At 51.6% G+C, this 27,664-nt stretch overlaps 1 protein-coding gene across 1 annotated transcript; it reads left to right on the top strand.

The window, feature by feature from the left end:
* The first annotated feature begins 18 nt into the window (after positions 1 to 18).
* On the top strand, positions 19 to 20,878 carry COLGALT1 (collagen beta(1-O)galactosyltransferase 1). The gene is made up of 12 exons (XM_082620575.1): positions 19 to 378; positions 1,691 to 1,801; positions 2,542 to 2,659; positions 7,996 to 8,130; positions 9,276 to 9,480; positions 10,931 to 11,050; positions 15,727 to 15,803; positions 15,875 to 15,981; positions 16,250 to 16,382; positions 17,877 to 18,004; positions 18,835 to 19,041; positions 19,271 to 20,878. The coding sequence occupies exons 1-12, from the start codon at positions 116 to 118 to the stop codon at positions 19,536 to 19,538; spliced, it is 1,872 nt and encodes a 623-aa protein (XP_082476701.1). The 5' UTR covers positions 19 to 115; the 3' UTR covers positions 19,539 to 20,878.
* The last annotated feature ends 6,786 nt before the right edge of the window (positions 20,879 to 27,664 follow it).

Genomic DNA, 27,664 nt, shown 5'->3' with positions numbered 1-27,664 from the left:
CCAGGAGCTCTCCTCCCCTTTAAGGCGCGCGGCAGGGGCGGGGTCCCGACGGCCCCTTTAAGGCGCCGTCCGCGTCCGCCGGCAGAAAAGCGGCTTAAAGGCGACGCGTGGCGCGATGGCGGCGACCCCACGCGCGTGCCGGGGGCACGGGCGGCCCCTCCCGGTGCTGCTGCTGCTGCTGCTGTTGGCGCTGCCGCCTTTGGAGGGCCCGCCAGGCGCCGCCGCCTACTTCCCAGAGGAGCGCTGGAGCCCCGAGTCGCCGCTGCAGGCACCGCGCGTTCTCGTCGCGCTGCTGGCGCGCAACGCGGCCCACGCGCTGCCTTCCACGCTGGGCGCGCTCGAGCGGCTGCGGCACCCCCGGGACCGCACAGCTCTGTGGTGAGCGCGGCGCCCGCGGCCCCGCATCCGGCCTGCTGTCCCCATCCCGGCGGGTCCACGCCGCGCCCCGCCCGCTCTCCTGGCACCGGGCGGGGCGGGCCAGCCCTACGCGTGCCTTTTGCTTGCTGTCTCCCATCAGGGCAGGCCAAACCCAGGCGTGCCTTCCTGCTTGCTTTCCCCCTGCCGCATTAGCACCAGCCGGAACGGCGCTTTGCCTGCTGGCCTCTTTAGGGGGGGGCGGGCCACAGCTCTGCCTTCTGGACCCCCCATTAGGGCATATCCGGGATCACCCGTGCCACACTGCCCGGAACTAACCCGCCAATCCACTTGGGAGCACACACAGCTTCAAAGGGAAGCCTGAAAACCCGCCCCCACACCCAGTTGGGGCGTTGCAGTGGCCCACGTTGCACTTCTACTACCTGAACGTCTTTACGTTCCTGCTGCCGTATTGCTCCCTGAACCCAGCCTGAATCGGACCTTCTGCCTTCTGACTACTGGAGTGGGTGGGGTACGGGACGGATGGCGGAAGGTTGCGGGGAGTGGATCCTTCCTAGAAGCAGAATGGGGCAGGGCCATGATCAAGCCTGACTGGTGACTTACTGCTTCCTACCTCAGTTTCTTCATCTGGAAAATGGGGATACTAATATAATTCTAGTTGGGTTGTCTCTGAAGATGAACAAGTTACTGAGTGTGAAGCCCTTGCGCCTGACATCAGTGACCAGAGCTGTGGTTATTATTATCATTACTGTTATTATTGTCATCGTTGCTATCCTTGTTGTTGACTAAATAACAGTTCTTTTGGGAGAATAACTCTCAGCTGATGGTCAAACTAGACTTCCAAATATTCCTTTTCCCTCCAGGCCGGATAATCCAAGCACCCAGTTGGTGTTTAAGAAATGTTTGTTGAATGAATGAGTGACCACAGCCCACTCCAAAGTGGTATTGCTCATAGGAGAGAATTGAGGAAGGTGGGGCAGGGCTGCATGATATATATATACATATTTATTAAATCTCACATATTTAGTAGCGAATGTGGTTATAAGATCCTTGATGCCCCATAGTACGAGCGTCATCTAATGTGTTTTTCCAAAATTAGCTTGTTTAATCCCCTCTACAGCCCAGTGAAGTGGGCCGTGTCCTCACCCCCTGTGTCGCAGATGAGGAAGTTGGGGCACGGAGCGCGAAAGTGTCTTGCCCAGGGCTGTGTAGCTGGTGGGAGGCCCAGCCAGGTCGTGGGAGCCCTTGTTGCCTTGCTGCTGCTCCTCCTGCCTGAGTCTCCCTAACTTCACTCACTGGCCTGTTCTGTCTGCAGGGTGGCCACGGACCACAACTCAGACAACACGTCAGCCATGCTTCGGGAATGGCTGGTGGCCACGAAGAGTTTGTACCACTCTGTGGAGTGGCGGCCGGCAGAGGAGCCCAAGTGAGTGCCAGGCCTTGCCCTGCCCCCTGCCCCCAGCTGGACTTGGCTGTGCCCCTGCTCACACACCCTCCATGACTCCCCGTCATCCTGGGCCAGTCCCCAGCCCCCAGTCCCTGATGCTCTAGCCCAGCTCTGCAGCCTTCAGCGCTGGCTGTGGCTACTCTGACCCCACCTCAGCTTCACCAGTGGGTCATAAGCCTCCCATTGGACCTTTGCCCCTGGCGTTCGCTCCACCTGGAATTCCTTCATTCCTTGGTCTTTGTGGTGGACGCCCACTGCTTTGTTCCCTGTGTCACTCAGCCGCAACATCAGCTCTGCTGCTTAGTGTCCCCATGAGCCCCTGAGTGATGTGGACTTCAGTTCGTTTCACTCTTTCAGGATTTATTTCTGTACCCACCCACTGCCTAGACCAGATTAGGAGTCTGGGAGGACAGGCTCCGAGCTTTCTTGTGCTTGGGGTCTTCTCTCCTAGTGTCTCCCCCTCACCATCAGGGATGTCTCTGCAAGGCAGTAGAGGCCCTTTCCCCTCTCCTCTGGGCCTTTGCACATGCTGTGCCTCCTACTGGGGACACACCTCCGTTCTCCTATTTTCTCCTTACTTCTTCCCAGCCTTCAGATCCAGCTTACATATCCCCTCTTCCAGGAAGCCCTCTCTGACCACCCCACATTCAGCCAGCTCAAACCCTCTCTGGGCTCCAAGAATGCCCTGTGCTTCCCACATCACAGCTGCCTCTCTGCAGGTCCTACCCAGATGAGGAGGGCCCCAAACACTGGTCTGACTCACGCTATGAGCACGTCATGAAGTTACGCCAGGCAGCCCTGAAATCGGCCCGGGACATGTGGGCCGATTACATCCTGGTGAGTTTCTTGGCCAGCCAACCCATGGGTCCCCAGCCGAAGGTCTGGGGTATTCAAGGGAAGGCAGAGTGGTGGGATTCGGAGACCAGCCTTAACCTCATTTTACAGAGGGGAAACTGAGACTCTGAGAGGGGAAGTGAGTTGTCAGAGGTAACACAGCAGGTTAGTGGAGGAGCTGGGATTTGATCCTTGGCCACCTGGATTCTTAATCGTCAGGAACAAATGGGCTTTTGTGTCCCCAGCCAACGCCTGTAGTTGCACACTTGGGTCATCTCCACTTTTATCAGCATCACCAGTGATGTGAGTTCTCTCCGCAACCACGATGATGACCTCTGGGTCACTCCGAGAAGCAGGAGGATGGGACGGGGGCTGGGGGATGTTGGTGACATTGAGCTGCTGAGCACTGACTTTCACTTCCTCCTCCTGGGCTTCTGGGAAGAGGGGGCCGGTTGAGGTTTTGAATGCAATGTTGGGTTACATGCCCACAGATCACGGGTCTCCTGTGAGCTCCTTCAGCCTGGCTCCTTGACTTGGGCATGGTCCCCTCCCCTGGTGCGATGGGCAGGGAGGGCATTGACAGCTGAGCCTGGTTCACCATGGAGGTTGAATGCAGTGATGCCAGCCTGACAGTGCCCGCGGTGGGTTTCCATCTACGTGCCAAACCTCAAGCTTTGGTCTCTACCTTCTTAATTTATTAATCAGAATATATCTATCGTCCACTCCCTGTGCCCTCCTCGTGCCGGGCCCTGGGGACACAGTGAGGATCAGCACAGGCTGAGCCCCACCTTCCTAGCATCCCAGGAAAGGTGGATGTGACCAGAAAACAAAACTGCGTGAGTAAATATCAGAAGGCGGCCAGTGCTGTGAAAGGCACTTGATGATATATCAGTGTTCTGGGGCTGCCACAACAAAATACCAACACTGGCGGGCTTAAAACAATGCAAGTTTATTGTCTTGCAGCTCTGGAGGCCAGCAGTGTAAATCAAGGTGCAGGCAGGGCTGCAGGATCCTTCCTTGCCTCTTCCAGCTTCTGGGGGCTCCAGGTGTTCCTTGGCTTGTGGCTGCATCACTCCAGTCCCTGCTTTTGTGGTCACGTGGTCTCTTCTCCTTATAAAGTCACCAGTCACTGAATTTAGGGCCTACCCTAATCCACTATGAACCCCATCTTTTTTTTAAAGTAATTATTGTTTTATTTGTTTATTTATTTTATATTCTTTTCCATTATGGTTTATCACAGGATATTGAATATAGTTTTCTGTGCTAGACAGTAGGACCTTGTTGTTTATTCATCCTATGTATAATAGTTTACATCTGCTAATCCCACACTCCCAGTCCCTCCCTCCCCCATCCTCCGCCCCCTTGGCAACCACAAGTCTGTTCTCTATATATGTGAGTCTGTTTCTGTTTTGTAAATAGGTTCATTTGTGCCGTATTTTAGATTGCACGTGTAAGTGATATCATATGGTATTTGTCTTTCTCTTTCTGACATACTTCACTGAGTATGGTAATCCCTAGTTGCATCCATGTGGCTGCAAATGGCATTACTTTTTCTTTTTTATGGTCGTGTAATATTCCATTGTATATTTATACCACATCTTCTTTATCCATTCATCTATAGATGGACACTTAGGTTGTTTCCATGTCTTGGTTATTTTAAATAGTGCTGCTATGAACATAGGGATGAATGTATCTTTTTGAATTACAGGTTTGTCTGGGAATATGCCCAGGAGTGGGATTGCTGGATCATATGGTAATTCTATTTTCAGTGTTCTGAGGAACCTCCACACTGTTTTCCATAGTGGCTGCACCAATTTACATTCCCACCAACAGTGTAGGAGGGATGAACTCCATCTTAATTTACATCTTAATTACATCTGCAAAGACCCAATTTCCAAATAAGGTCAAGGCCACAGGTACCAGGGATTGGGGGCCTCCCTTAGGAGGGGTCCTAGCAGAGATCTGAAGGAACCAAGGAGCCAGCCTCAGCGGGAGCTGGGGGTCAGTGTCGGGCCAGAGGGAACAGAGCAGGGAGCAAGCCTGGGGCATTCAAGGACTGGCAAGGAGGCCAGTGTACCCAGAGTGGAGTGATGGAGGGGGTAATGCTGAGGCGGTAGGTGGGGGCTGGACTATTCAGGCCAAGGGAGGGATGCGGCTTTTCTTTTGAAGGTAATGGGGAGCCATGGAGGGTGTGTGAACAGGAGAGGGCTAGGTTCTGATTTCTGATTTCTGATTTTCTGAAGTCCCTGTGGCTGCCGTGGTGAGCAGGGCCTGTGGGGCAGGAGGGGGTGCTGCAGGAGGCCAGGGTGGGGGCCTGTATGGGGCTGTGGGTTCAGGATGCGTTCTGAGGCCAAGGGGACAGGCCCTGCTGGATGTGTGGGTGCCTGAAGGACCTCACGTCCTGGCCTGAACCTTGTGGGGAGGACGGAGCCATCTCCTGGGAGGAGGAAGGATGGAACAGGCTCCTCCTGGGATCCCTGTGAGTTGGTGCCTTCTCAGACCATTTTATAGATGGGAAAGTGGAGGCTTAGAGAGGGAAGTGACAGCCTGCTGGGTGGAGTCTCAGAAACAGTGAAGAACAGAGGTAGGACTCGAACCTCCCAGAACCGTCCAGCCCAGGGCCACCTTGTCTGCTTCCCTGGGTTTTGCTTTCATGGTTTGACATTGGCTGGTTTTCACCTTTTTCTCTCAGCAAACCTGGGTGGAACTCAAGGTTTTGGTTCAGAACTCAAAGCAGCTTTTGACATACCGTATATTTTTGTAATCGGGGACTTAAGTAATCCATATTGGAATGTGAAATCATTTGTCTAGTGTTTCTAAATTATTATTAAAATGGCCTCTTTTTTTCTCTTTTTACAAACACTGTGGGTGTTACTTGTAAGAAAATTTACAAGAAACAACAAGAAGCGTGGAAAGAAAGAAAAAAATCATACCTTGTAGTCGTACCTCCCAGAGAGGCTCACTCTCTGGCTGTGTTTTTTCACCTCTATGTGCTTCCAAAACTAGTTTCCATCACCCCAAAGGAAACCCTGTGCCCGTGAGCAGTCACTCTGCATCCCCTCCCCCAGCCCCTGGTGACTGCTGATCTGCTGTCTGTTTCTGTGGATTTGCCTGTTCTGGACATTTCACATAAACAGGATCATATGCTATGTAGCCTTCTGGGTCTGGCTTCACTCAACCTGATGTTTTCGGGGTTCATCCAGGTTGTAGCGTGTGTCAGTGCTTCACTCCTCTTTCTGGCTGAGTGATATTCCGTTGTATGGATGGACCACGTTTTGTTTATCCATTCATTCGTCAGTGGACATTTAGGTTGTTTCCACAGTTTGGCTTCTGTGGATAAGGCTGCTATAAACGTGGTGTGCAGATGTCTGTTCGAGTCCCTGTTTCCAGTTCTCTCAGTCTGTACCTAGGACTGGAATTGCCGTAACTCCATGTTTCACTTTCTGAGGAACTGCCAGACTGTTCTGGCTGTTTTCACTGCATCTGTATTCCAAGGTCACAAATTCAAATGTCCACAGGGGTCTGGGCAGGAACATAACAGGACCGCACGGCTTGTTCCAAGGGGCAGCCAGCTCCCGTCTCCAGCTGGGGCTTGCCACGTGGGAATGCCCTTCCCATGTTGCTGGAGAAGGCAGAGATTCTAGTTTTTACTCTTGTTTATGGCAAGTGATTCACACGTTCTAAAAATCCTGCATGGGGAGCTTCCCTGGTGGCGCAGTGGTTAAGAATCCACCTGCCAATGCAGGGGACACGGGTTCGAGCCCTGGTCCGGGAAGATCCCACATGCCGCGGAGCAGCAAAGCCCGTGCGCCACAACTGCTGAGCCTGCGCCCTAGAGCCTGTGAGCCACAACTACTGAGCCTGCGAGCCACAACTAGTGAAGCCCACACTCCTAGAGCCTGTGCTCCGCAACAAGAGAAGCCACTGCAGTGAGAAGTCCGTGCGCCGCAATGAACCCGGAATATCACTCAGCCAGAAAGAGGAGTGAAGCACTGACACACGCTACAACCTGGATGAACCCTGAAAACATCAGGTTGAGTGAAGCCAGACCCAGAAGGCTACATAGCATATGATCCTGTTTATGTGAAATGTCCAGAACAGGCAAATCCACAGAAACAGACAGCAGATCAGCAGTCACCAGGGGCTGGGGGAGGGGATGCAGAGTGACTGCTCACGGGCACAGGGTTTCCTTTGGGGTGATGGAAACTAGTTTTGGAAGCACATAGAGGTGAAAAAACACAGCCAGAGAGTGAGCCTCTCTGGGAGGTACGACTACAAGGTATGATTTTTTTCTTTCTTTCCACGCTTCTTGTTGTTTCTTGTAAATTTTCTTACAAGTAACCCCCACTCGCCGCAACTAGAGAAAGCCCGCGTGCAGCAACGAAGACCCAACACAGCCAAAAATAAATAAATTAAATAAATAAATTTTAAAAAAACACAGAAAAACCCTGCATGGGTAACGGAAAGCATATCTGTGGACCAGGTGCATTAAAAAAAAAACCACCTCCTAATAGTTGTATAATATATCATGCTGTGTGTGTTTTCACATCCCGGTAGACAGGAACGTCCTTACCTAATTGTTTTCTGTGGCTTGATTTTTCAGTTGTCTCGACACATTCTGCAAGGGGACAGCAGGGCAGGGCCAAAGTTTCTGTAGCCGATTGTCCACTGCTAGACTCCTGGGTCGTTCCCAGTTTGTGTGATGAGCCATCCTGCCATGAATATTCTGGTGTGGCCTTTCTGGAAGTTGTTGGTGACATACGGTTTTGGGGGGACAAGCAGGCACCCCCCACCACGATGATCCTGTTCATGGGTTGGGGAGTTTCCTTCCCGGCTGCAGCAAACAAGTTATCATCTTTTTACCCCAACATTCAAGGTGTTAAAAAAAAAAAAGCCTCATGTAAAGATCCTATTTTTACGAATTTTTTTGTTGGCATTTAACTTACATAGAAAAAAGTGTGGTCCTCCCAGCCCCGACTGTCCTCCTCATTGACCAGTGCTGCCCGTCTTAAAAGTTCCCATAAAAGGAGCCACGTGATGCACCCGCTGTCACTTCCCGTGGCTCGCCAGCACCGTGTGTGGGACCCATTTGTGTCGCTTCGTGCTGTGTGGTCTGTCCCTTCTCTTGCAGTGTCGTGTATTTCATTGTGTGAACGGAACTCTGCTGGTGACTTAGGGCAGAGCTGTCCATTGAGGAGCAGGTGGCTTCCAGGGCTGCATATGCTATTCCAGGTGCCCCCCTCCCCAGGGCTCCGGCCTCTGCCCCAGCTGCTCCAAGCTGTGGCCTAGCCCGGCTCACTCTGGCGGCCCACAGTGATGCCATGTCGGGTGTTTTGCAGTTTGTGGATGCGGACAACCTGATTCTCAACCCTGACATGCTGACCCAGCTCATCGCTGAGAACAAGACGGTGGTGGCCCCCATGCTGGATTCCCGGGCCGCGTACTCCAACTTCTGGTGTGGGATGACCTCCCAGGTCAGGGGGTTACCGTGGTAGGGCAGGGGCCTGGGGGTTCTGGGGGCTGGATTTGGAGTCTAACTTATCCTCACACTGCCTCATGGTGAGCATTTGATAAACACTATTGTGATAATCCTTAAATAGACCTTGAGGGAGGGTCTACGATTGTGTGCCCCCTGCCCCTACACCCATTACTGAGGCAGAAACACAAATGCAGAGAGAGGAAGTGACTTGCCTGCCCTCACATAGCTATGACGTGATGGTGCCAGGATGAGACTTCAGGCACAGCTTGATCCAGGTGTTCAAACAATATTCCTCTTCCTCCATCCCTTGCGTGGCTTCATTTTCAGACTCCTGGGGAATGATCTCAGCAGCATTCAGCCAAAGTCTACTCTGAGCCTTGTCCAGTCTCCTCCTACCCCTGAACCAATTACTGAAGTCAGGAAAATGTCAGGCTCTGATTGTCCCACCCAGTGATGAGGGTGGGGTTTTAGGCAAAGCCAGGGAGAGTGAGGGGCTGGTGATGGAGCAGGGCTGTGCCAGGGGAAGGGGGCTGGGTGGCTAGAGCCAGGATGCTGACCCATCCTATCTCCTCCTGTCTTTTTGTTTTGAATTGATTCGTAATTCACAAAATACAACGTTCACCATTTTAAAGTGAATAATTCAGTGGTTTCTATCTTTTAAAGTATGTCATAGAAATGTAAATGTTATATGCTAACAATTCTAGTTCGTAAAGGGTAGGAGAAAGGGAGAGGACTGTTCCAGAAGCTTTAAAAAAAATCTTTCTGAAAGATTGCCCCCCGACTTTCTTGAAGTCCCACTTCTGATGTTTAATTTTAAAATCAAAGGATCTCAAATATCCAGTCCCTTTTTCAGCTTTTTAATTTCCTTTCTCAAATGCTGCTTTTCTGATCAGAAGTATTGAGCTGGGTCTGCAAATGACTGACTGTTTCCCTGTGTTTCTGTGCCATTGCCCAGAAACTGAGGCTCTGGGGTTGGAGACTGACAGGCCCTGCTCAGAGCCCTGCACTCAGGGAATGCCCACCACAGCCAGAAACTGGCACCCAGTCTTACTCTCCAGGTGTTCTGTGCCTCCTGTTGTCCCAGGCCTCCAGCCTCACCTTTAGGGACCCCCATGCAAAACTCTGTCTGCCTCCCCACAGGGCTACTACAAGCGCACGCCTGCCTACATCCCCATCCGCAAGCGGGACCGCCGGGGCTGCTTTGCAGTCCCCATGGTGCACTCGACCTTCCTGATTGACCTGAGGAAGGCGGCATCCAGGAACTTGGCGTTCTACCCTCCCCACCCTGACTATACGTGGTCCTTCGACGACATCATTGTTTTTGCCTTCTCCTGCAAACAGGCAGGTGAGTCCACAGGGGGTTTGCCATCATGGGGTGTGTCTCTGCTTCTTTGGGACCAGTGCTGAGCCCACAGAAGGTTCACAGAACCAGAACTGCAGGGTGCAGCGATGACTTCAGGTGCAGCTGTATCCAGGTGTTCAGATGATATCCCCAGGACCCGTTCTCTCTCCAGCCCTGGCTTTGCTGGGTGGCTTCACTCCCCAGGTCTTTAAGATCTTCTTATTGAAAGTTATTTCCATCCTGATATTTTCCTGTATTCCCCCAAATATCTGTGGTTGAGCATAATTGTTCCCTAGTCGTATACTTCAGGCAAAAAATAAAAGTTTAGAGAGGAAGAAAACATAGCCATATACTGACCTGTCATTTATTTTTAAACCACGGGTCAGCAAACTATGTCCCATGGGCCAGATCCAGCCCACTATCTGTTTTCATATGGATGCAAGCTAAGAATATCTTTTGGGTTCCTGGACCCAATTCCTATGTGTGTAGGTTGGAGGTGAGGGTGTATTCCCCACACCGACAAGCAATTCTGGGACCCCAGCAGGGTGTCTGAGAATTCAGCTCAATTCCAACTCGGTTCTGGCTCTGTCTACTTGGAGATAGCCTCAGATTCCACAGGTTAAGGGCCCAGTCCCACAAAACTATGTCCCCCACCCCGCTTCAGATGCTGATTGCACGTCCAGGTTGTCACCTGTGCTTCTGACCAAATGACTAGAAATCAAAGGTTCCTGCGACTCCTTCCTTGGGTTCTGCTAATTTGCAAGAGCAGCTCACAGAACTCAGGAAACCTGTTTACTCACTAGGTTACTGTTTATTATAGAAGGCTATAACTCGGGAACAACCCAGAGGAAGAGATGCACAGGGCAAGGTTTGGGGGAAGGGGCGCAGAGCTTCCACGCCCTCTCTGGGCACGGTCCAAAGGCAAACTTGAGTTGTTGAGACAGAACTGTTTGGCCCACAGACCTAAATACTTACTATCTGGCCCTTCAATGAAAATCGTTTTCGTTGGGTTTATCACTTTAAAAAAAGATACATACTCATTATAAAATTTGAAACCATTCAGAAAAGGACTAACACAGAGATAATGTAACTCATGGTTTGTCCAACTGCATCTCATTTTTGTGCATAAATGTGCATCTTTACTGTTCACCCGTAGTTTTGTGGTTTGCTTTGTCATGGAATCCTGCAGGGACTGAGTCAGTACCGGTGCAAGGCGCTCGTTAACAGTTCTGGAGTTTTTTTTCTTCTTTCCTGGCACTGCGAACCCCTGTTCTGACTCCAATTCCCAGATGGAGCGCCGAGGTGGGGGGTTCTCTGCCGGTTGCTGGGAACAGCTGGACCCATTTACACTCTGGCCCCATGCTGGGCTGTGAGGCTAATGCTCTGTTCAGAGGTTGCCTCCACTGCCTTATTGCTCTGTTTTCAATTTTGATTGTTGTTTCCTTGGCTCCAGAGGTCCAGATGTACGTCTGCAACAAGGAGGTGTATGGCTTTCTGCCGGTGCCACTGCGGGCACACAGCACCCTCCAGGATGAGGCCGAGAGCTTCATGCACGTGCAGCTGGAGGTCATGGGTGAGTCTGCCTGCGCCAACCTGGGAGGGCTGAGTCACCTCCCTCTCCCTGCCATCTCGCATCTGTGAACACTGACTGAGTGTCTGCTGGGCGCCAGTCTCTTCGCCGGGCACTGGGAACCCAGTGGGTACAGGTGGACGATTGTCTGCCCTCTCACAGAGTGCTGGCTTGCATGCAGCTGTGCACAGCATGCTCGGGGAAATGAGGGTGGGCTTTCTGGCGGAGGTGGCATTAAAATGCAGGGTAAGTAGGAGTTAGCCGATAAGAGGATTGCAGCCGGAGGGAGCAGCACGTGCGGAGGCTGGGAGGCTGGAGGGGCTGTGAGCTCAGGAAACAGGTGAGGTCGGTGGAACAGAAGTGGGGCTGGTGAGCTGGGCAGGGCTGGCAGGCAGGGCCAGGGCGGGGGCCTCAGACATTCGGCTGAGGAGTGGGCCTTTTCCCCTGGGGCAGTCAGGAGCCATGGAGAGTGTAGGAGCAGTGAGGGCAGCAGATTTCACTGATGACCCTGCATGTGCGTGGCAGCATCTAGGACACAGCCATTTCGGGCCATTTTGTCACTCATGTCCCTGCCAACCTCCAGACCCACTATTATTTGTTTAATATCTATCTTAACGGACACTTTTTTTTTTAAACTTGAATACATTTTTAAAAGGAGACTACATATTTTTACCGTGGTTGCAAGCTCATGTCTTTCTAACACATATACATATAAATCCGTAGACTATTAAACTAGCAGCTGTCCCTCTGGTGAGGTGGGCTGAACGCATAGGGCCGAGCTGCCATTGATGCTGCTTGAGGAGGGGATTCTGCCCCGGCTGAGGGTCTCTGAAGCAACCGGACAGTGGTACGGCATCCTCTTCCATGGGGGCCTTGCCCTGTGCTGACCACATCCCTGTGAAGGCCTGGGAAGCAGCATGGCTGTTCCTCCCACTGCACAGATGGAGAGGGCCTTGGAGGGCCAGGCCCCTGCCCTGAGGTTCAGTCCGTGCCCCACCCCCCGGGCCCAGCTCTGATCCGTTTCTAGAAGGTTCTGTCTGTGTCTCCCCCTTGTGGCTGAAGATGGAATGACACCCTGCCTTGTTTTGTGGGGGCTTTGGGGTTTTTTGAGGTGACACCTGGAGGCTGCAAGGTCATCAGGGTGAAGACCCCCGCAACAGCCAAGTGTCCGTCCCATGCAGTTGCCCAGGCTCAGCCTGGCAAACCCACCAGGCTGTAGTCATAAGAAGTAGGTCTCTGCCTCCTGCCAAGTCCTGTGGGCGAGCGGACCCTGAGAAGCTTCTCCAGGCTGCCATAGTTTTCCTAGTTTAACTTTTCACTATATTTCCGTTGTTATTTTTGGTCAGAAGACTGTTTACGCTGCCGTTATAAACGGAAGGCACAACAGAAGCGTGAATATTTTTGTTTCTCAAGCGCCAGAGCAAATCACACAGAACAGACGGAAGGAGGGTCTGGAGGTTTCAGATATTTGTGTAAATCCTTCCTTACAGTTCTAGTGAAAACCACCTTTTTTCTCCACCTCTGTGTGGGTACCTGTTCCCGGGCTGTGCATGTGATTTTTCATGTGTTCAAAAATCTTTCGGGACTTCCCTGGCAGTCCAGTGGTTAAGACTCTGCGCTTCTACTGCAGGGGGCACAGGTTTGATCCCTGGTCAGGAAACTGAGATCCCGCAAGCCATGCGGTATGGCCCAAAAAAGAAAAAAGTCTTTCTTACAATGAAATTTCAAGCTTACAGAAAAGCTCAGAGCGATGCCCTCTGTGTGTGGGGAATCCAGCAACTTCCTTCCCTACCTGCTCATGGACAATGGGGTGTCTTTCCCAGTTGGCCCCATAAACTTGGCTCAGTGTAAATCCTGTTCTTTGAGTTTTAGCATACACAGCAGTGACAGGTCATATGTGTGCAGCATGATGATTGTTTTTATTTTATTTTTAAATTTTTTATTAAAAAATTTTTTTTCAATGTTATCATGTTTTTATTGACCAATCTGTGCCCAATTAAAAAATAAACAACCAAAAAATACCCTTATCTAAAAGCAGACAACTCGGGGACAGACAGATGCAAGAGGTGCATAGGGCAAGGTATGTGGAAAACGGTGAGGAAGCCTGCATTCCCTCTCAGAGCTCACCATTCTCTGTTTTTAATAGCCTTGTCACCAGACACGGGCCAGGCTCTGGCCCTCCCCGGGGTCCCCTACTGTCGTGATTCCACCAGCTGACGGGTTTTTTCCCTTTCTGTGCTTCACATCAGTCAAGCTGCTCAAGTGCGGTGTCTTCTGCCCAGTGTCCTCGTCTTTGCTGTCACCGGCTGCTGCATGTGGCTGTGGCTCGTTCTCTTGTCTTGCTGCGTAGTATTCCATGTAGATGTTCAGCCACAGATTTATTCACTCTTGGCTGTGTCATATGTCACTTTACCAGTCTTCTCCTGAGCGGCATGGGGGGCGTTTCCCATTTTTCCCAACATTGCCATGTGCGAGAGAGGTCTAGACATGCATCAGTGGGTGCAAAGTTAGGGAATATCCACAAGGTTGCCCTCACTTCTTACACCAGTTGCAAAATCTGGGGTCCCCAAGACCATGTTCAGGTTTGATAATTCACGAGAGGGACTCAGAACTCACTGGAAGCGATTATACTCACAGTTACAATTTATTACAGCCAAAGGACACAAATTAAAATCAGCAAAGGGAAAAGGTGCATGGGGCAGCATCCAGGAGTGTTCTAAGCACAGAGATTCCTGTTGTCCCTGTCCCTTCCCATGGAGTCATATGGACAGTGCTTGCTTCTCCTAGCACTAGTATGTGACAACATGCATGGTGTACTGCCAACCAGGGATGCTTCCCAAGCCTCCATGTCCAGGGTTTTTACTGGGGCTCCTACACACAGATACAGATGATTGCCACGTGGCTAACCTCCATCTCCAGTCCCTGCAGAAACGGAGCCAATACCAAGTAGCCCAAGACCTCCACCCTAAATCACACTGTTGGCATACATACCCAGTATGGCCCAAGCCCTGAGAGAAACAAAGACATTTCCAAGGGCTTCAACCTCCCAGGAGCTGGGAGCAAAGGCCAGACCTCTCTGTGGTCAAGTTTAATTCTTCACCCTATGATGGGTCTAGGGGGTGTTACATTTTTTGACATGGCTCTCTGGAAAGGCTGCATTGTGTTGCTTCTTCTGGACCTAATATGCTCCATTTTCCCAGAACTGATAAGAAAGAATGAAGAGATACCCCCACTTCCCATCAGCAGGTTCTTTCACCATCCACACACAAGCGGGCAGGCAGAGGCTGAGAAAGAGAGGGAAAGGGCACCTGGGATTTGAATTTGGGTCTTCAGATCCCAAAGCCTTGCCCTTGGGTCCTAGGCTCCCCTGAGGAGGACAGGGGGTGGCAGGGAGCTGTGATGGGCCCTGGATAGGAAGAAACCCCAGGGCACAGTGTCCTGGAGGAGGCCCAGGCTGCGAGGTGGGAGGTGCCAGGTTGACCCTGGGCCTCGCCCAGGCTTCTCCCAGACAGAGGGGCCTGTGTCTGTCCTTTGAGCTCACACAGGGCCTTTGTTCTTGGGGAGGCAGATGCCACACTCACCTTTTCTGGGCCAGCCTGGTAGATGACCAGGAGCCTCACCAGGCTCACAGTCCCCTGTGGATCTGATCCTTCTGTGGGAAACCGTCAGGGATGTACCAAGACAGGGCCCCGGGGATATGGTCTGAGCACTGCTCACAGCAGCTAAAAGCGGAATGATCGCGAACACCCTGAAATTCTTGGCATACCTGGGCTCATAGATGTGTCACTCCAGTCACATGGCCATCTTCTCCCTGTGTGTCTTCACACCGTCTACCCTCTCTGTGTGTCTCTGTATCCGACTTTCCCATTTTTATAAGAACCCCAGTCAAACTGCTTAGGACCCACCCTAATGACCTCATTAAAGATCCTATTGTCTAAATAAGGTCACATTCTAAGGTACCGGGGTGTCAAGATGCCAAAGTATCTTTTTGGGGAGGATACAGTTTAAGCCAAAACAATGTGTGTGATTTCATGGCATCTTATCATGACATAAACCTCTGAGAGATTTATTAGCCCATTTTGTAGATGAGGAAAGTCATTCCTTTGTTCATTTTATGAGTTTGTGCCGAGCTCTGTGTTGGGCGAAGGGAGCCAGTGTGAGTGGACAGACCTGGTATCCATCTGGCAGAGCTCATGGGAGATAATCAGGGAGCCGGGGAGGTAGGACAGCAGAATGAGGCTTTGACGGAAGCCCAGGCACTCTGGGGACCCCCGAAGAGGTACCTGACAGCCTGGGGAGGTCAGGAGACTCCTCTGCTGCCACCCGCCCACCCCCTGCCCCGTCCCAGAAGGCCTCTTAGCTGATAACTCAGGGGGAGGAGGGGAGGAGGGAAGGGTATTTCAGTAGAGGCCCAGCATGTGCAAAGGTCCAGAGGTAGGAATGGGGGATGGGTAAGTCTGGAGCAGTGCCAACAGCCAGAGTGGGTGGGAGGTGGAGGAGAGAGACTAGCAATGATGTTGTGAGTGGGGCCGTGTCAGACAGGGTCTCCAACACCAGGCTGAGGAGCTCGGGATGACAGGGAGCCACGCAGAGGGTGGGGAGGGGGCTTTGGAAAGAGGCTGGTCACCCCCCACTTCCCAATGACCCCCGTGACCCCTCGGCTTCTCTCTGCCGCCCAGTGAAGCACCCACCCGCGGAGCCCTCGCGGTTCATCTCGGTGCCCACCAAGATGCCAGACAAGATGGGCTTTGACGAGGTAGGCTGGGCCTTCCCTCGGGTGGGGCCAGGGGCTGACCTGGAGGGTCCAACCGAGGCTCTGGGCCACAGGTCTTCATGATCAACCTGAAGCGACGGCAGGACCGACGGGAACGTATGCTGCGCGCGCTGCAGGAGCAGGAGATCGAGTGCAGGCTGGTGGAGGCTGTGGACGGCAAGTGAGTCCCACCCCGCTGGGGGAGGGGCGGCTCCACGTGTGGGTGTGTGCACCTGGTGGGTGGCGGCTGTGGAGCGGATGTGAGTCTGACCCTGCGCAGGGTGCTGGCAGGTCTGCGCACATGGTGTAGACCACGCCCTGGCAGCCCACATTGGGTCCAAGAGGGGTGCGCAGGTTGGGGGGACGGGGTGGCAAGGGGGAATGTCGCTAATGGTGGAATTGTGGGCAGAGAGAGTCTTCCACTGACCCCCTCCTGTCCCCCCTTACAGAGCCATGAACACTAGCCAGGTAGAGGCACTGGGCATCCAGATGCTGCCCGGCTACCGGGATCCTTACCATGGGCGGCCCCTCACCAAGGGCGAACTGGGCTGCTTCCTCAGCCACTATAACATCTGGAAAGAGGTGGGTCCCGCAGTGGGGCAGGCCCCTCAGCCTTCTTTACAGCTCAAGGAGGGAATCACCTGCATCCTAGACAGTCTTCTCTCTTTGGTGAATGTGTCACCTGAACCCTGGGTGGTTGAACTGCTGTCCTTCTCCTGTGCAGATGTGGAGCCTGAGTCTGGGGAGGGTTAAGCCTGACTCTAGAAACAGGTAGGGTCTGAGGCCCAGGACCTCCAAGAGAAACCTCTTCATGTCCACCCGCTGTCAAATATCTAGAGCCTGGGCACCGTGCTCAAAGCTTACCAGTAGGAGTAATAGCCATGGCAACGATAACTAATGCAGACCCCACACATTGGTACCCCATTAGCCCCAGAGGCTCATCACACACCCTTGGAAGGAAAGGTTATGATGGGCGAGGATGCCAGGCACAGACTGGAACCTGGGACCAGCAGGCGTGAGGCCAGATGGGGCATTTGGTGTTTGAGGCGACAGGTGCTCAGCCACGTTGCCCTCCTTTTCTGATATTCATCATGGAGGTCATGGGGCAGGGATTGCGGTGTCCAGGTAGCTGTAGAGCCAGAGGGGATCCAGGTTCAAGTCCAGTCCTGCCTCTGAGAGGGGTGAGTTCTGTGAGCAAGGAAGGCATTTCCCAATCTGAGCCTCAGTTTCCCCAGATGATGGAGTCACAACTACAGGGGCAGTTGTGAAGATTCGCTAGTTCATTCATTCTGGGAACATTTGTCAAGGACCTACTGTGTGCCCAGCCTGCTTCTGGTGCTGGGGACACGACAGCCACCAAGATAGACCCAGCCCCCTTCAGAGGGCTCACAGCCCTGGGAGGTGGGGAGACTGATGATAATCCACAAAGAAATGAATGACAATGAAATAAGTGAGGGGCATCTACAGGAGAGGCCCAGGGTTATGAATTATCCTCAACTGGCAGCTTTGGGTGATAGTCAGGGAGGACCTCTTGAGTAGGTGACAGGTGAGCTAAGGCCAGAAGGGTGAGAGGGAACCTACCTGTGTGGGGGAAGGGTGCTCTGTGTCAAAGGCACAGCGTAGGCCCAGGCCCTGGGTTGGGAAGGAGCAGCCAGGCTTAAGTAAGGCTGTGGAATCTGCTACCAAGTTGTGAGGAGGAAGTTTTGGCCAGGAGGTAGATCCAAATTGGTGGTGGTGGGCTTCCCTGGTGGCGCAGTGGTTGAGAGTCCACCTGCCGATGCAGGGGACACGGGTTCGTGCCCCGGTCCGGGAAGATCCCACATGCTGCAGGGCGGCTAGGCCCGTGAGCCATGGCTGCTGAGCCTGCGCGTCCGGAGCCTGTACTCCACAACGGGAGAGGCCACAACAGTGAGAGGCCCGCGTACCGCAAAAAAAAACAAATTGGTGGTGGTGTGTGTTGCGGGCGGGGGGTAGTTTGCTTTTCTCCTGGTGCCCCGGAGCTTTTAAGCAGAACTGGCTCCGGGGTCAGGCCTGGCTTTGATCTCTCCAAGATCTCAGCAGGGCCTCCTCCCTCAGGTTGTGGACCGCAGGCTGCAGAAATCACTCGTGTTCGAGGACGACCTGCGCTTCGAGATCTTCTTCAAGAGGCGCCTAATGAACCTTATGCAGGATGTGGAGCGGGAGGGTCTGGACTGGGACCTCATGTGAGTGGGGCTTGGGAGGGGCCAGAACTCAAAGGTGTGGCCTAGAGCCTCTAGGTCAGAGGGCCTTTGCAGGTTAATATGTTGGGCCAACTTTTGGGAGCTTGGCAGGAGGACTTGTTCTTGACCCGGAAGTCTAGGGACCTGGTGGAAGCCTGCCAGCTCGTTCAGGGTTTGGAGACTTGACTGGAGCCTGTGGGGTAGAGAATAAGGCTAAGATTTGACCCAGAAGCCTGGGGACATGGCTAAAGAACTTGGGGTGTGGCCTGGGGTGGGTTTGATCCGAGCTTGGATGCAGGGCCAGAAGCCTGGGGGCTTGGCTGAGTGGGGTATGCCCACGGGAGCCTGGGTCTCAGAGCAGTGCTAGGTAGAGTATGTCCAGCATATTTCTGGAACAGTCCCTTGGAATCTCATGTAGGTGGGTTGGTTCATCCTCGCCACCCCACCCCTGCCCCTAGCACCATGTGCAGGGCCCTGATCTGGGTTCTGGGCCTCAGACTCAGGACCCTGCTGTTGATAGGAGCAGTAGCTTCTCCCCTTCACTCCTGCCCACCTGCCTCACAGCCCTCTGAACCCAGAGCAGCTCCCCTCTCAGCTCCGCTCTCCTTCCTGCGGCACAGCCTCCCCAGCTCCACACCCTCCCTGGCGCCCTCAGAAAAAGCCCACTCCCCTCCCTGCGGCCCCAGACCCCTGTGGGCCTGCTCTCACCCCAGTCCAGCCACACCAGCCTCCTCATTGCTCCTCACCCACCACGGGCTCCGTGGATCTGTGCGTTAGCATTCTTGGGTGGGCAGGTGGGACGAAGGTGACTGGGCCCCCATTCTGCACCCCAGCTACGTGGGTCGGAAGCGGATGCAGGTGGAGCACCCCGAAAAGGCTGTGCCCCGCGTGAGGAACCTGGTGGAGGCCGACTACTCGTACTGGACGCTGGCCTACGTGATCTCCCTGCAAGGCGCCCGCAAGCTGCTGGCTGCCCGGCCACTCTCCAAGATGCTGCCCGTGGACGAGTTCTTGCCGGTCATGTTCGACAAGCATCCAGTGTGAGAGGGGGTGGTGGTGGGCAGGTGGGCTGGGGTCTCGCTGTGGAGCAGGCCCGGGTGGGGGCGTGAGGCTCGTGGGTCCCAGAGAGGTGGCTTTTCCTCTGCCTGCTTCTTCCTCCATCTGGTCCCTAGCCGCCGCCCTCCCCCTCCCCCTGCCACCCACTTCTGTCTCCATTCGTCTCGTGCCCCCCAACCCACTGCGGGCCCCCGTGCCCCTCCTCCCCTGCAGGTCTGAATACAAGGCCCACTTCTCCCCTCGGGACCTGCGCGCCTTCTCCGTGGAGCCCCTGCTCGTCTACCCCACACACTACACAGGGGACGACGGGTACGTGAGTGACACGGAGACCTCGGTCGTGTGGAACAACGAGCACGTCAAGACCGACTGGGACCGGGCCAAATCCCAGAAGATGCGGGAGCAGCAGGCCCTGAGCCGCGAGGCCAAGAACTCTGACGTGCTGCAGTCCCCCCTGGACAGCGCTGCCCGGGATGAGCTCTGAGAGCTCTGAGGGGCAGTGGCCATGAATCCAAAGCAGCCTGTTGCTGGCCTGGCCCCCGCACGCCCGCCGGGGACAGCGGGGCCCCTGGCAGGCCAAGGAGGGCTCCCCACACAGGGCGGCGTCCAGCCAGCTCTTGCTCAGCAATCACGTGCATGCAGGCAGCATTAACGGAGGTGCCTACTGTATGCCAGGAACAGGTGGATTGGGTGGCAACAGTTGGTGCGCCCAACACTTTAAGCGATTACTGGGTCCCAGGTTCCTGTGTTCTGGTAGTGAATGAGGCATGATTATTCCCTCCCTCAGTGATGGATCCAGTCATCAAGCATTATTGATCCCCCATCAAGAAGCAGGCGCTAGTGATACACATTCACTGTTTGAATTCATTCGAGTATTTATTGAGTGCCTACTGTATGCTGGGCACCATTCCAGGCTCTGGGACTAGTGAGGTAAACTTTCATTTATTCAGACACATATTGAGCACCTAATATGTGCCTGGTACTTGCGACACAAAAGTCCTTACTGACTCGGTGCATTTATTGAGTGCCTGCTGTGTGCTGGGAGCTGAGCTTTGTGCTAGGGCTGAAGATAAACAAGGTGCTTTTCACTCCTAAGTGGTTTCTTCCCCACACATCCGGAGAGCATCTCCTGTGTGCCGGGCACTGGTGATACAAAACAGGATGACAGCTGTTCAGTCAGCATCTGATCACCAACAGAGATGAAGGAGTCCTTTCGTTTCTTCATGCAGCAAGCATTTATTGAGTGCTGGCTGTGTGCCTGACCTCATGGACTCCCAGTGGGGTTGACTGAGTTTGATTCCTCATTTCCCCCCACCCCCCGTCACCCGAGCCGTGTGCAGATAACATCCCTTGTCCACCGCCCAGGAGAGGGGGTGGCTCTTCCTTTGCCAGGGGCAGCCATGGGTTCCAGCAACCCCATGTCCTCATGCAAGGCCCCCCTGCTAGACCCGGCCCCCCTGGAGGGGGTGAGGGGTGAAGCTGGGGGCGGGGTCTCCCATTCCCACTCCTGGTCTCAGTTGCTTGACCGCCCTGCCCTGCACATCAGGTGTGGTCTCTGCCTGCTCCATGGGGTTCCTCTGTCCAAGCCTTTGGTGGGATCATGCGTCTGGGGCCTCGCGTGGGCTCCGTTGCACTGGGGCGCTACCCACGGCCTGGGCAGGACGTCCCCCGGCACAGGCTGGAGGACTTGCTGGGTCTTCAGCCTGAAACGAATGTCAGAGCCCGCCAGCGGTGCCTCATTCTCTGAGGGATAGCTAACTGCTGTCTGGGTCGGGTCCTGGATAACTGGCTTATTTTGTATTAAATGTTCCTGGTTGGGTTTCACGTCTCTGTTCCCTTCTTGGCCCAGTGCTCTGCTCACCACCTGTGTACCACCCACATTCCCCGCCTCCCTGCTTCAGGCCAAGATGTGGGAGGAGACCAGGTGCGGCGGGGGCAGTGAGACCCCGGGATTCCATTGTGCCCCATAAGACTTCCCCAGAATAGCCCGGGGACAACAGATGGTCAACCTCATTCTATCCTGCGGGGTCAAATAACAGAATGAAGAGGGCGACTGTCATAGTTTGGAGTCTCCAGAAAACAGACCCCAAGATGAGGATTTGAATTATCTGAGAGGTGACCCCAGGAAACCCTGATGGCAGTGGGGACGTGAGGCAGGGAGGGAAGGAGCCCTGCAGGGGATGCCAGTGAGCAATTGACTCGGCGGGGTGGGGGTGGGAGGCAACTGGGGGGCAGGGGCAGCATAGAGCATGCACCTCAGAGTGGTCCCACCCCAGGGGCGAGGGAGGTGGGGCATTTATCCACCCTCAACAGCATTTGAATTTTCTGGATCAAATAAGGGTTCTCAAGATTCTCAAGCCCTTTTAGGGTGTGCAGGCATATACGCGAGGCTTTTACAAAATAACAGATGGTGTGTGATCCTTGTGGAAAAATGAGAACATACAGCTAAGCAAACCAAAAAAAGCAAAATTAAATCACACGTCCTGAGAGACAACAACAACTGACTTTTTAGTGACAAACCTTTCAGTCTTACTCATTTGCATGGTACAAATATATACATGTTTTGAAAAAGAGGATTCGTGTTACATAAACTCTGTTACAACCTGCTTTTTTCTTTTTCTCCCACACAACACATTTTAATTTCATAAACACGGGATCAAATTGTACCCGGATTTTTTTCAGCAACTTTCTTTTTAAATTTAACAACATATTGTAGACATTCTAATCAGCGCAGATGTCTACCAGCTCTTTTTGGATTGTTACATACAATAAAGTAGGCTGTGATCAGGATGGACCAGCATTTATTTATTCAGTCATCCTGATGGAAGAATATCACGGCCTGGCAATGAACAGTATTATACAATCTATCTTTCCTCCTGGAGTTTTTATTTCAGTTGGGTAAGTCAATACAGGTGGGATTGCTGGGTTAACAGAAATGCGCCCTTGAAGTTTCAGTAGAGGCTGCCATGTTTTCTTGTTAAATCTTAGCTATTCATCATGTATCCGCGAGGGTGGATGATCCCAGTTTATTAACCAGTCCCCTCTCGTAGAACACTGGAGTCATTTCTCATGTGTTACCGTTACATGTGTAACATGTCATGTTTCCAAATCTTATTTTAACCTGGTGGATCTCAATTTTGTGTGTGTGGGGGGGATGGCGCGGATTTTGTCCCTCAGGTACATTTGGCGATGTCTGGAGACGTTTCTGGTTGTCATGACTGGGGGTGGGTGCTTCTGGCATCTAGTGGACAGAAATTAAATTCCCTGAGTGCACGGGGGGACCCATAACAAAGAATGATCCGGCCTCAAAAGTCCACAGTCCCTACAGCCAATTCCATTCAGCCCTTTGGGGACAGAAGTCTCTAGAAGAGTCTTCTTCGTGGCATGAGTGAAATTTCCTTTGTTATGAAATGTCTCTGATTCAAACGTAGATTCTCAGGCTCTGCCTCCAGACTGAAGGGGTCAGAAGCTTGGAGGTGGTGCCTGGGAAGCTGAGTTTTCTTTCGATGCCCCCATCCAGTTATCTAACTCTGATCTCCCCTTTGCTCTCTGAACATCCGGGAGAACCGCATCCTTCCTTCCAGAACATCCTACAGGAATGACTCCACAGAACTGGCTAACCGGGGGAACTGAGGCGCTCCACGCTCACAGAAGGCGGAAAGTCGGGAGGTCCTTGAAACCTCCAACTTGGGGCACACACCCTGTCTCTGTGATTCAGGAATAGGATGCTGCCTTCGCCTCCATCACAACTGCTTTTCAGTGCCCTCCAAGCTTGTCACTGAACAAGGGAATTTGGATTCCAAAATATCAGATGCTTCCATGCCCTGCTGCCGGCAGAGTGAAGAGGAAGCAAAACCAAGACAGCTCCGGTTTCTTCTGCCTTCCAAACCGCCCCCAGGTCACCTCTGGCCGGTGGACGGGAGCACAGGCACAGCTGCAGGGACTTCTTCCAGCGTGGTTGCGGCTTTGCAGCTTCTGCCCAGAAGGGGGTTGGGTGGGAGTGGGTGCTGATATCGACCCACCACTCCCCCTCGTTTATGACTGTACGTTGTGATGATGGTAAGAATGATTGTGTAATTGCCGGCTGTGTAATCATAGCTACCATTCTATGTAATTGCAGGTTTAGGAGCAAAATAATTATAATGCAATATAACAAATTATGGAATGAAATGTAATCTTACATAGGTCATGGATCACATAATTGTGTTACACCCTCCAGGAACTGACTGTCCATTTTGTTGACATTCCCTGGGTGGTCCTGCCCTGTTGGCAGGTGTTGTGACAAGGAGGCTTGGGTAAATAGTGGGGGCGGGATTACGGTAGTTTAAGGAGGGTGGGGGAGGGGGGGAGGATGAACCAGAGGGTTCAGGTGAGACTGGAGGGTGGGGTGAGCATAATGGCGGTGCTAGAGTTTAGCTTAAGGTTGGGAAAAGTGGGGAGAAACAGGAGGGGAAGTTGAAGAAGAATGGATTAAGTCAGGGGTTGGCAAACTATGGCCTGAATCTGGCCAGCCATGTTTTGTTGTTTTAAAAAAAGTGTTTTTTTTTATTGAGATGAAACTCAGGTAACGTAAAATTAACCATATCAAAGTGTGCAATCTCATGGCAGTCAATGTACTTGCATTGTTGTGCAGCCATCACCACTATCCATTTCCAAACTTTTTCATCCTCCCAAACTGAAACCCTGCCCCCAGTAAAGACTAACTCGCCGTTCTCCCCTCCCCCAGCCCCTGGCAATCACTATTCCTCTCTCTGTCTCTATGAATGTGATGGCTCTAGGGACCTCATATAAGTGGAATCATACAGTAATTGTCATTTTGTATGTGGCTCCTTTCACTCAGCATAAAGCCCTCCAGGTTCAGCCATGTTGTAGCAGGAGCCAGAGTCTCCTTCCTTTTTAAGGCTGAATAATATTCTGCTCTTGGGTGGCCTCGGCCGGCAGTGGCTTGAAGCAGGATCTCAGTTCCCCGACGAGAGACTGAAGCCAGGCCACAGCAGTGAGAGCCCTGAATCCTAGCTACCAGGTTACGAGGGCCAGTGGCTAGTGACAAGGCCCTGGTTTGTCTGCTTTGTAGAAATGAATTTCAATAATGGGATGGAAAGTAGTGAGAAAAGTGAAGTGTTTACTAGCAGGAAAAAAAGAGTACACGTGAATAGACACGCATGGGTGGGCTCAGAGAGAGAGTTGAGCCTTCGTGGTAGTTCAAATCGTTTATACAGGGCATTTCTTCTGGGTTTCCTCTGGTCAATCATCTCGCTTTGCCTGGCTCTGAGTCCGTATTTGGTATAACTCAGGGTCCTCCCCTGTGTGCACGCGCATCTCTTATCCAAGATGGATTCCAGCATAGAGGCCTGTGGGAAGGTTGACACCATCTAATATGGGGTGGCACCCCCCTCTCCTTTTTTGGCCCCCCGAGGAGACTTTCTGCACATGTGTAGTCGGGAAGTTCTCCCTGACATCAAGAATGAGAAATATGTGGTCTCTTTATCTTTTATCCAGTCAGGACTCAGCTCCTCTCTCCCCCTGCCATTATCTTTATCTTAGAGTATCTGTCCACAGGGGACAGACTTCAGCTGCTCAGCCTGGGGCCCATCTATCTCCTGCCTCAATTCCACTGCATGTAAGTATAGATCACATTTTGTTTATCCATTCATCTGCCAGTGGACACTTGGATGGCTTCCACCTTTTGGCTATTCTGAATAAAGCTGCTATGGACGTAGGTGTACAAGTATCTGTTCCATATTTGCTTTCAGTTCTTTTGGGTATACACCCAGAAATGTATTGTTGGAGCATATGGTAATTCTATGTTTAATTTTCTGAGGAACTCTCATCCAGTGTTCCATAGCTGCTACACGTCTTTTTAAAAATATATATTTATTTATTAGTGTTTATTTTGGTGAAATTCACATAATATCAAATTAACCAATTAAAGTGTACAATTCAGTGACATTTAATACATTCACAAAATTATGCAACCATCATCTCTGTCTAGTTCTGGGCTATTTTCAGCACCCCAGTGGAAACCCTGTACCCATTAGCTGTCACTCCCCAGTTCCCCCTCCCTGCAGCTTCTGGCAATCTGCTTTCTGTCTCCTCCTCTGAACATTTCATATGAATGGAATCATATGCGGTCTTTTGTGTCTGCTTTCTTTCACTCATCATGATTTTGAGGTTCATCCACATTATAGCATGCATCAGTGTTTCGTTCCTTTTTTAAAGCCAAATAATATTCCACTATATGGAATGCATTTTGTTCATCCACTCATCTGTTGATGGACATTTGGGTTGTTTCCAACCCCTGGCTATTGTGAACAGTGCTGCCTTGAACATGTGTGGACAAGGATTTGTTTGACTATAGCTGCTTGTTTTTCCAGGTAAAATTTTTTGGGCACTGAGCCCCGCCATTCATTTATATGTGGCTGCTTTCATGCTACAGCAGCAGAGTTGAAGAGTGGTGTCAGAAACTGTATGGCCTAAGATGTTTACTATTTGGCTCTTTACAGAAAAAGTTTGTTGACTCCTGGTTGGATGAGTTTGGGAGCTGGGTCAGCTGGCAGAAACTTCTAGGTTTTTTTTTAATCAATATTTTTTTATTGAGATATAGTTGATTTATAATATGTTAATTTCTTCTGTACAGCAAAGTGATTCAGTTATACATATATATACATTCTTTTTAGAATTCTTTTCCATTGTGGTTTATCATAAGATATTGAATATAGTTCTCTGTGCTATACAGTAGGACCATGTAGAAACTTCTACTTTTGCCCCAAGAAACATTCTTTTCTCCTATAGAACTATAACTTTGGTTGGGAAAATGGCTGCTCAGAGCAAAGAGTACATTTCCCAGCATCCTTTGCAACTAGGCACACGCAGTAATGAGGTTCTGGTCTGACGACCCCTAGTGGAAGTGATGGTCACAGCCTCTCAGTCTTACCTAAAGGGCCAAGATTTGCCCCACTCAGACCCTTCCCTTTTACCACCAGCTGGAGCAGCCATCTTGGACCCTGAGGTGGAAGAAGCAAGATGGAAAGATGGTCCCATATGGCCACGTCAGCCCTGGTAATACAATTTCACTGTGGCTCTCATTTTCAATCTCTGATTACCAGGAGTGTCTTTCCATATTTTTATCAGCCATCAAGTTTTCCATTCAGGAAATGCCTATTCATGCTTTAGCCCATTTTTCTATAGGATGTGATCTGCCCCTTGTTGATTCAGAGTTCTTTACAGATACTATTCTTTTCTTGGTCACGTGTGTTGCAAATATCTTCTCCCAGTATTTGCCTTGTCGTTTCACTCTCTTCACAGTGTCTTTCAATGAACTGAAATTCTTCATTTTAATGGTGTTGAGTTGATCATCTTTTCCTGTATTTCCCTTTTATGCTTTTTGTGTCTTGATTAAATTTTTTTCCTTGTGTCAAGGTCATGAAGCTGTTCTCTTACACTGACTTCTAAAATCTGTATCATTTTGCTTTTCACATTTAGATCTTTAATATGCCAAGAGTTGGGTTTTGTGTATAGTTTCATGTTGGGTAGGCCAGGATCCTCAAATGCTTTACTTTTATTTTTTGACACAGAAACCCCATTTCTTTCTTTCTTTCTTTTTTTTTTTTTTAATGAAAATCATCAGTGGAGGCCTTGTAAACCTGTAGCAGGATTATCCTTCCAATTTATTTCTGATGGGGGGTTGTGCTCTATTGTCATTCAATTCCAATGCATGTGTTCCAGCAGAAAAAGCAGGCCAAAATGCCGCAGGCTCAGAAACCAAACTCCTGTAAGCTTCAGGGTTAGGGCAGGAATTTGAAATCAAGGGAATGTGGCCATAATTAGGAAACCCCCAAGATGGCCCCCAATCATCTCTGCCTGGTTTTCAAGCCCTTGTGTAATCTTCTCCCCTTGACGTGGGCTGGACTTTGTGATTCCCTTCTAACCAATAGATTATGACAAAAGTAATGGGATGTCACTTCCAGGATTAGGTTACAAAGGACTGGGATTTCTCTCTCTCTCTCTCTCCAATGAAGCCAGCTGCCATGTTGTGAGCTATCCTGTGCAGAGGCCCACATGGCATCGTGTACTAAGCACCAGATCTTCATCAATAGCATCACACACACTTCCCTGCTCCCTGTTCCCACCTCCCTGCCTCCCCCACTCCCCGAGGCAATCACTGCCCTTGGTTTTGTGTTTCTTTTTTTTCAATCCTTCATTTAAAAAAATTGTGTTAAAATACACATAACCTAAAATTTACCATCTTAACCTTTTTTCTTTCTTTTCTTTTTTTTTTCCTTTTTTGCGGTACGCGGGCCTCTCACTGCCGTGGCCTCTCCCGTTGCGGAGCACAGGCTCCGGAGGTGCAGGCTCAGCGGCCATGGCTCACGGGCCCTGCCGCTCCGCGGCATGTGGGATCCTCCCAGACCAGGGCACGAACCCGTGTCCCCTGCATCGGCAGGCGGACCCTCAACCACTGCACCACCAGGGAAGACCTATCTTAACCATTTTTAAGTGTACAGTTCAGTGGTCTTAAATACATTCACAGTGTTGTGCCACCATCACCACCATCATCTCCATAACTCTTTTCACTTGTAAAACCGAAATTCTGTACTTGTTAAACACTAT

This window comes from Mesoplodon mirus (genome assembly GCF_964341445.2).
Source record: "Mesoplodon mirus genome assembly, chromosome: 5".
NCBI lineage: Eukaryota > Metazoa > Chordata > Mammalia > Artiodactyla > Ziphiidae > Mesoplodon > Mesoplodon mirus.
The sequence above is the reverse complement of the archived record's forward strand: the minus strand, read 5'-3'. Positions and strand labels throughout refer to the sequence as shown.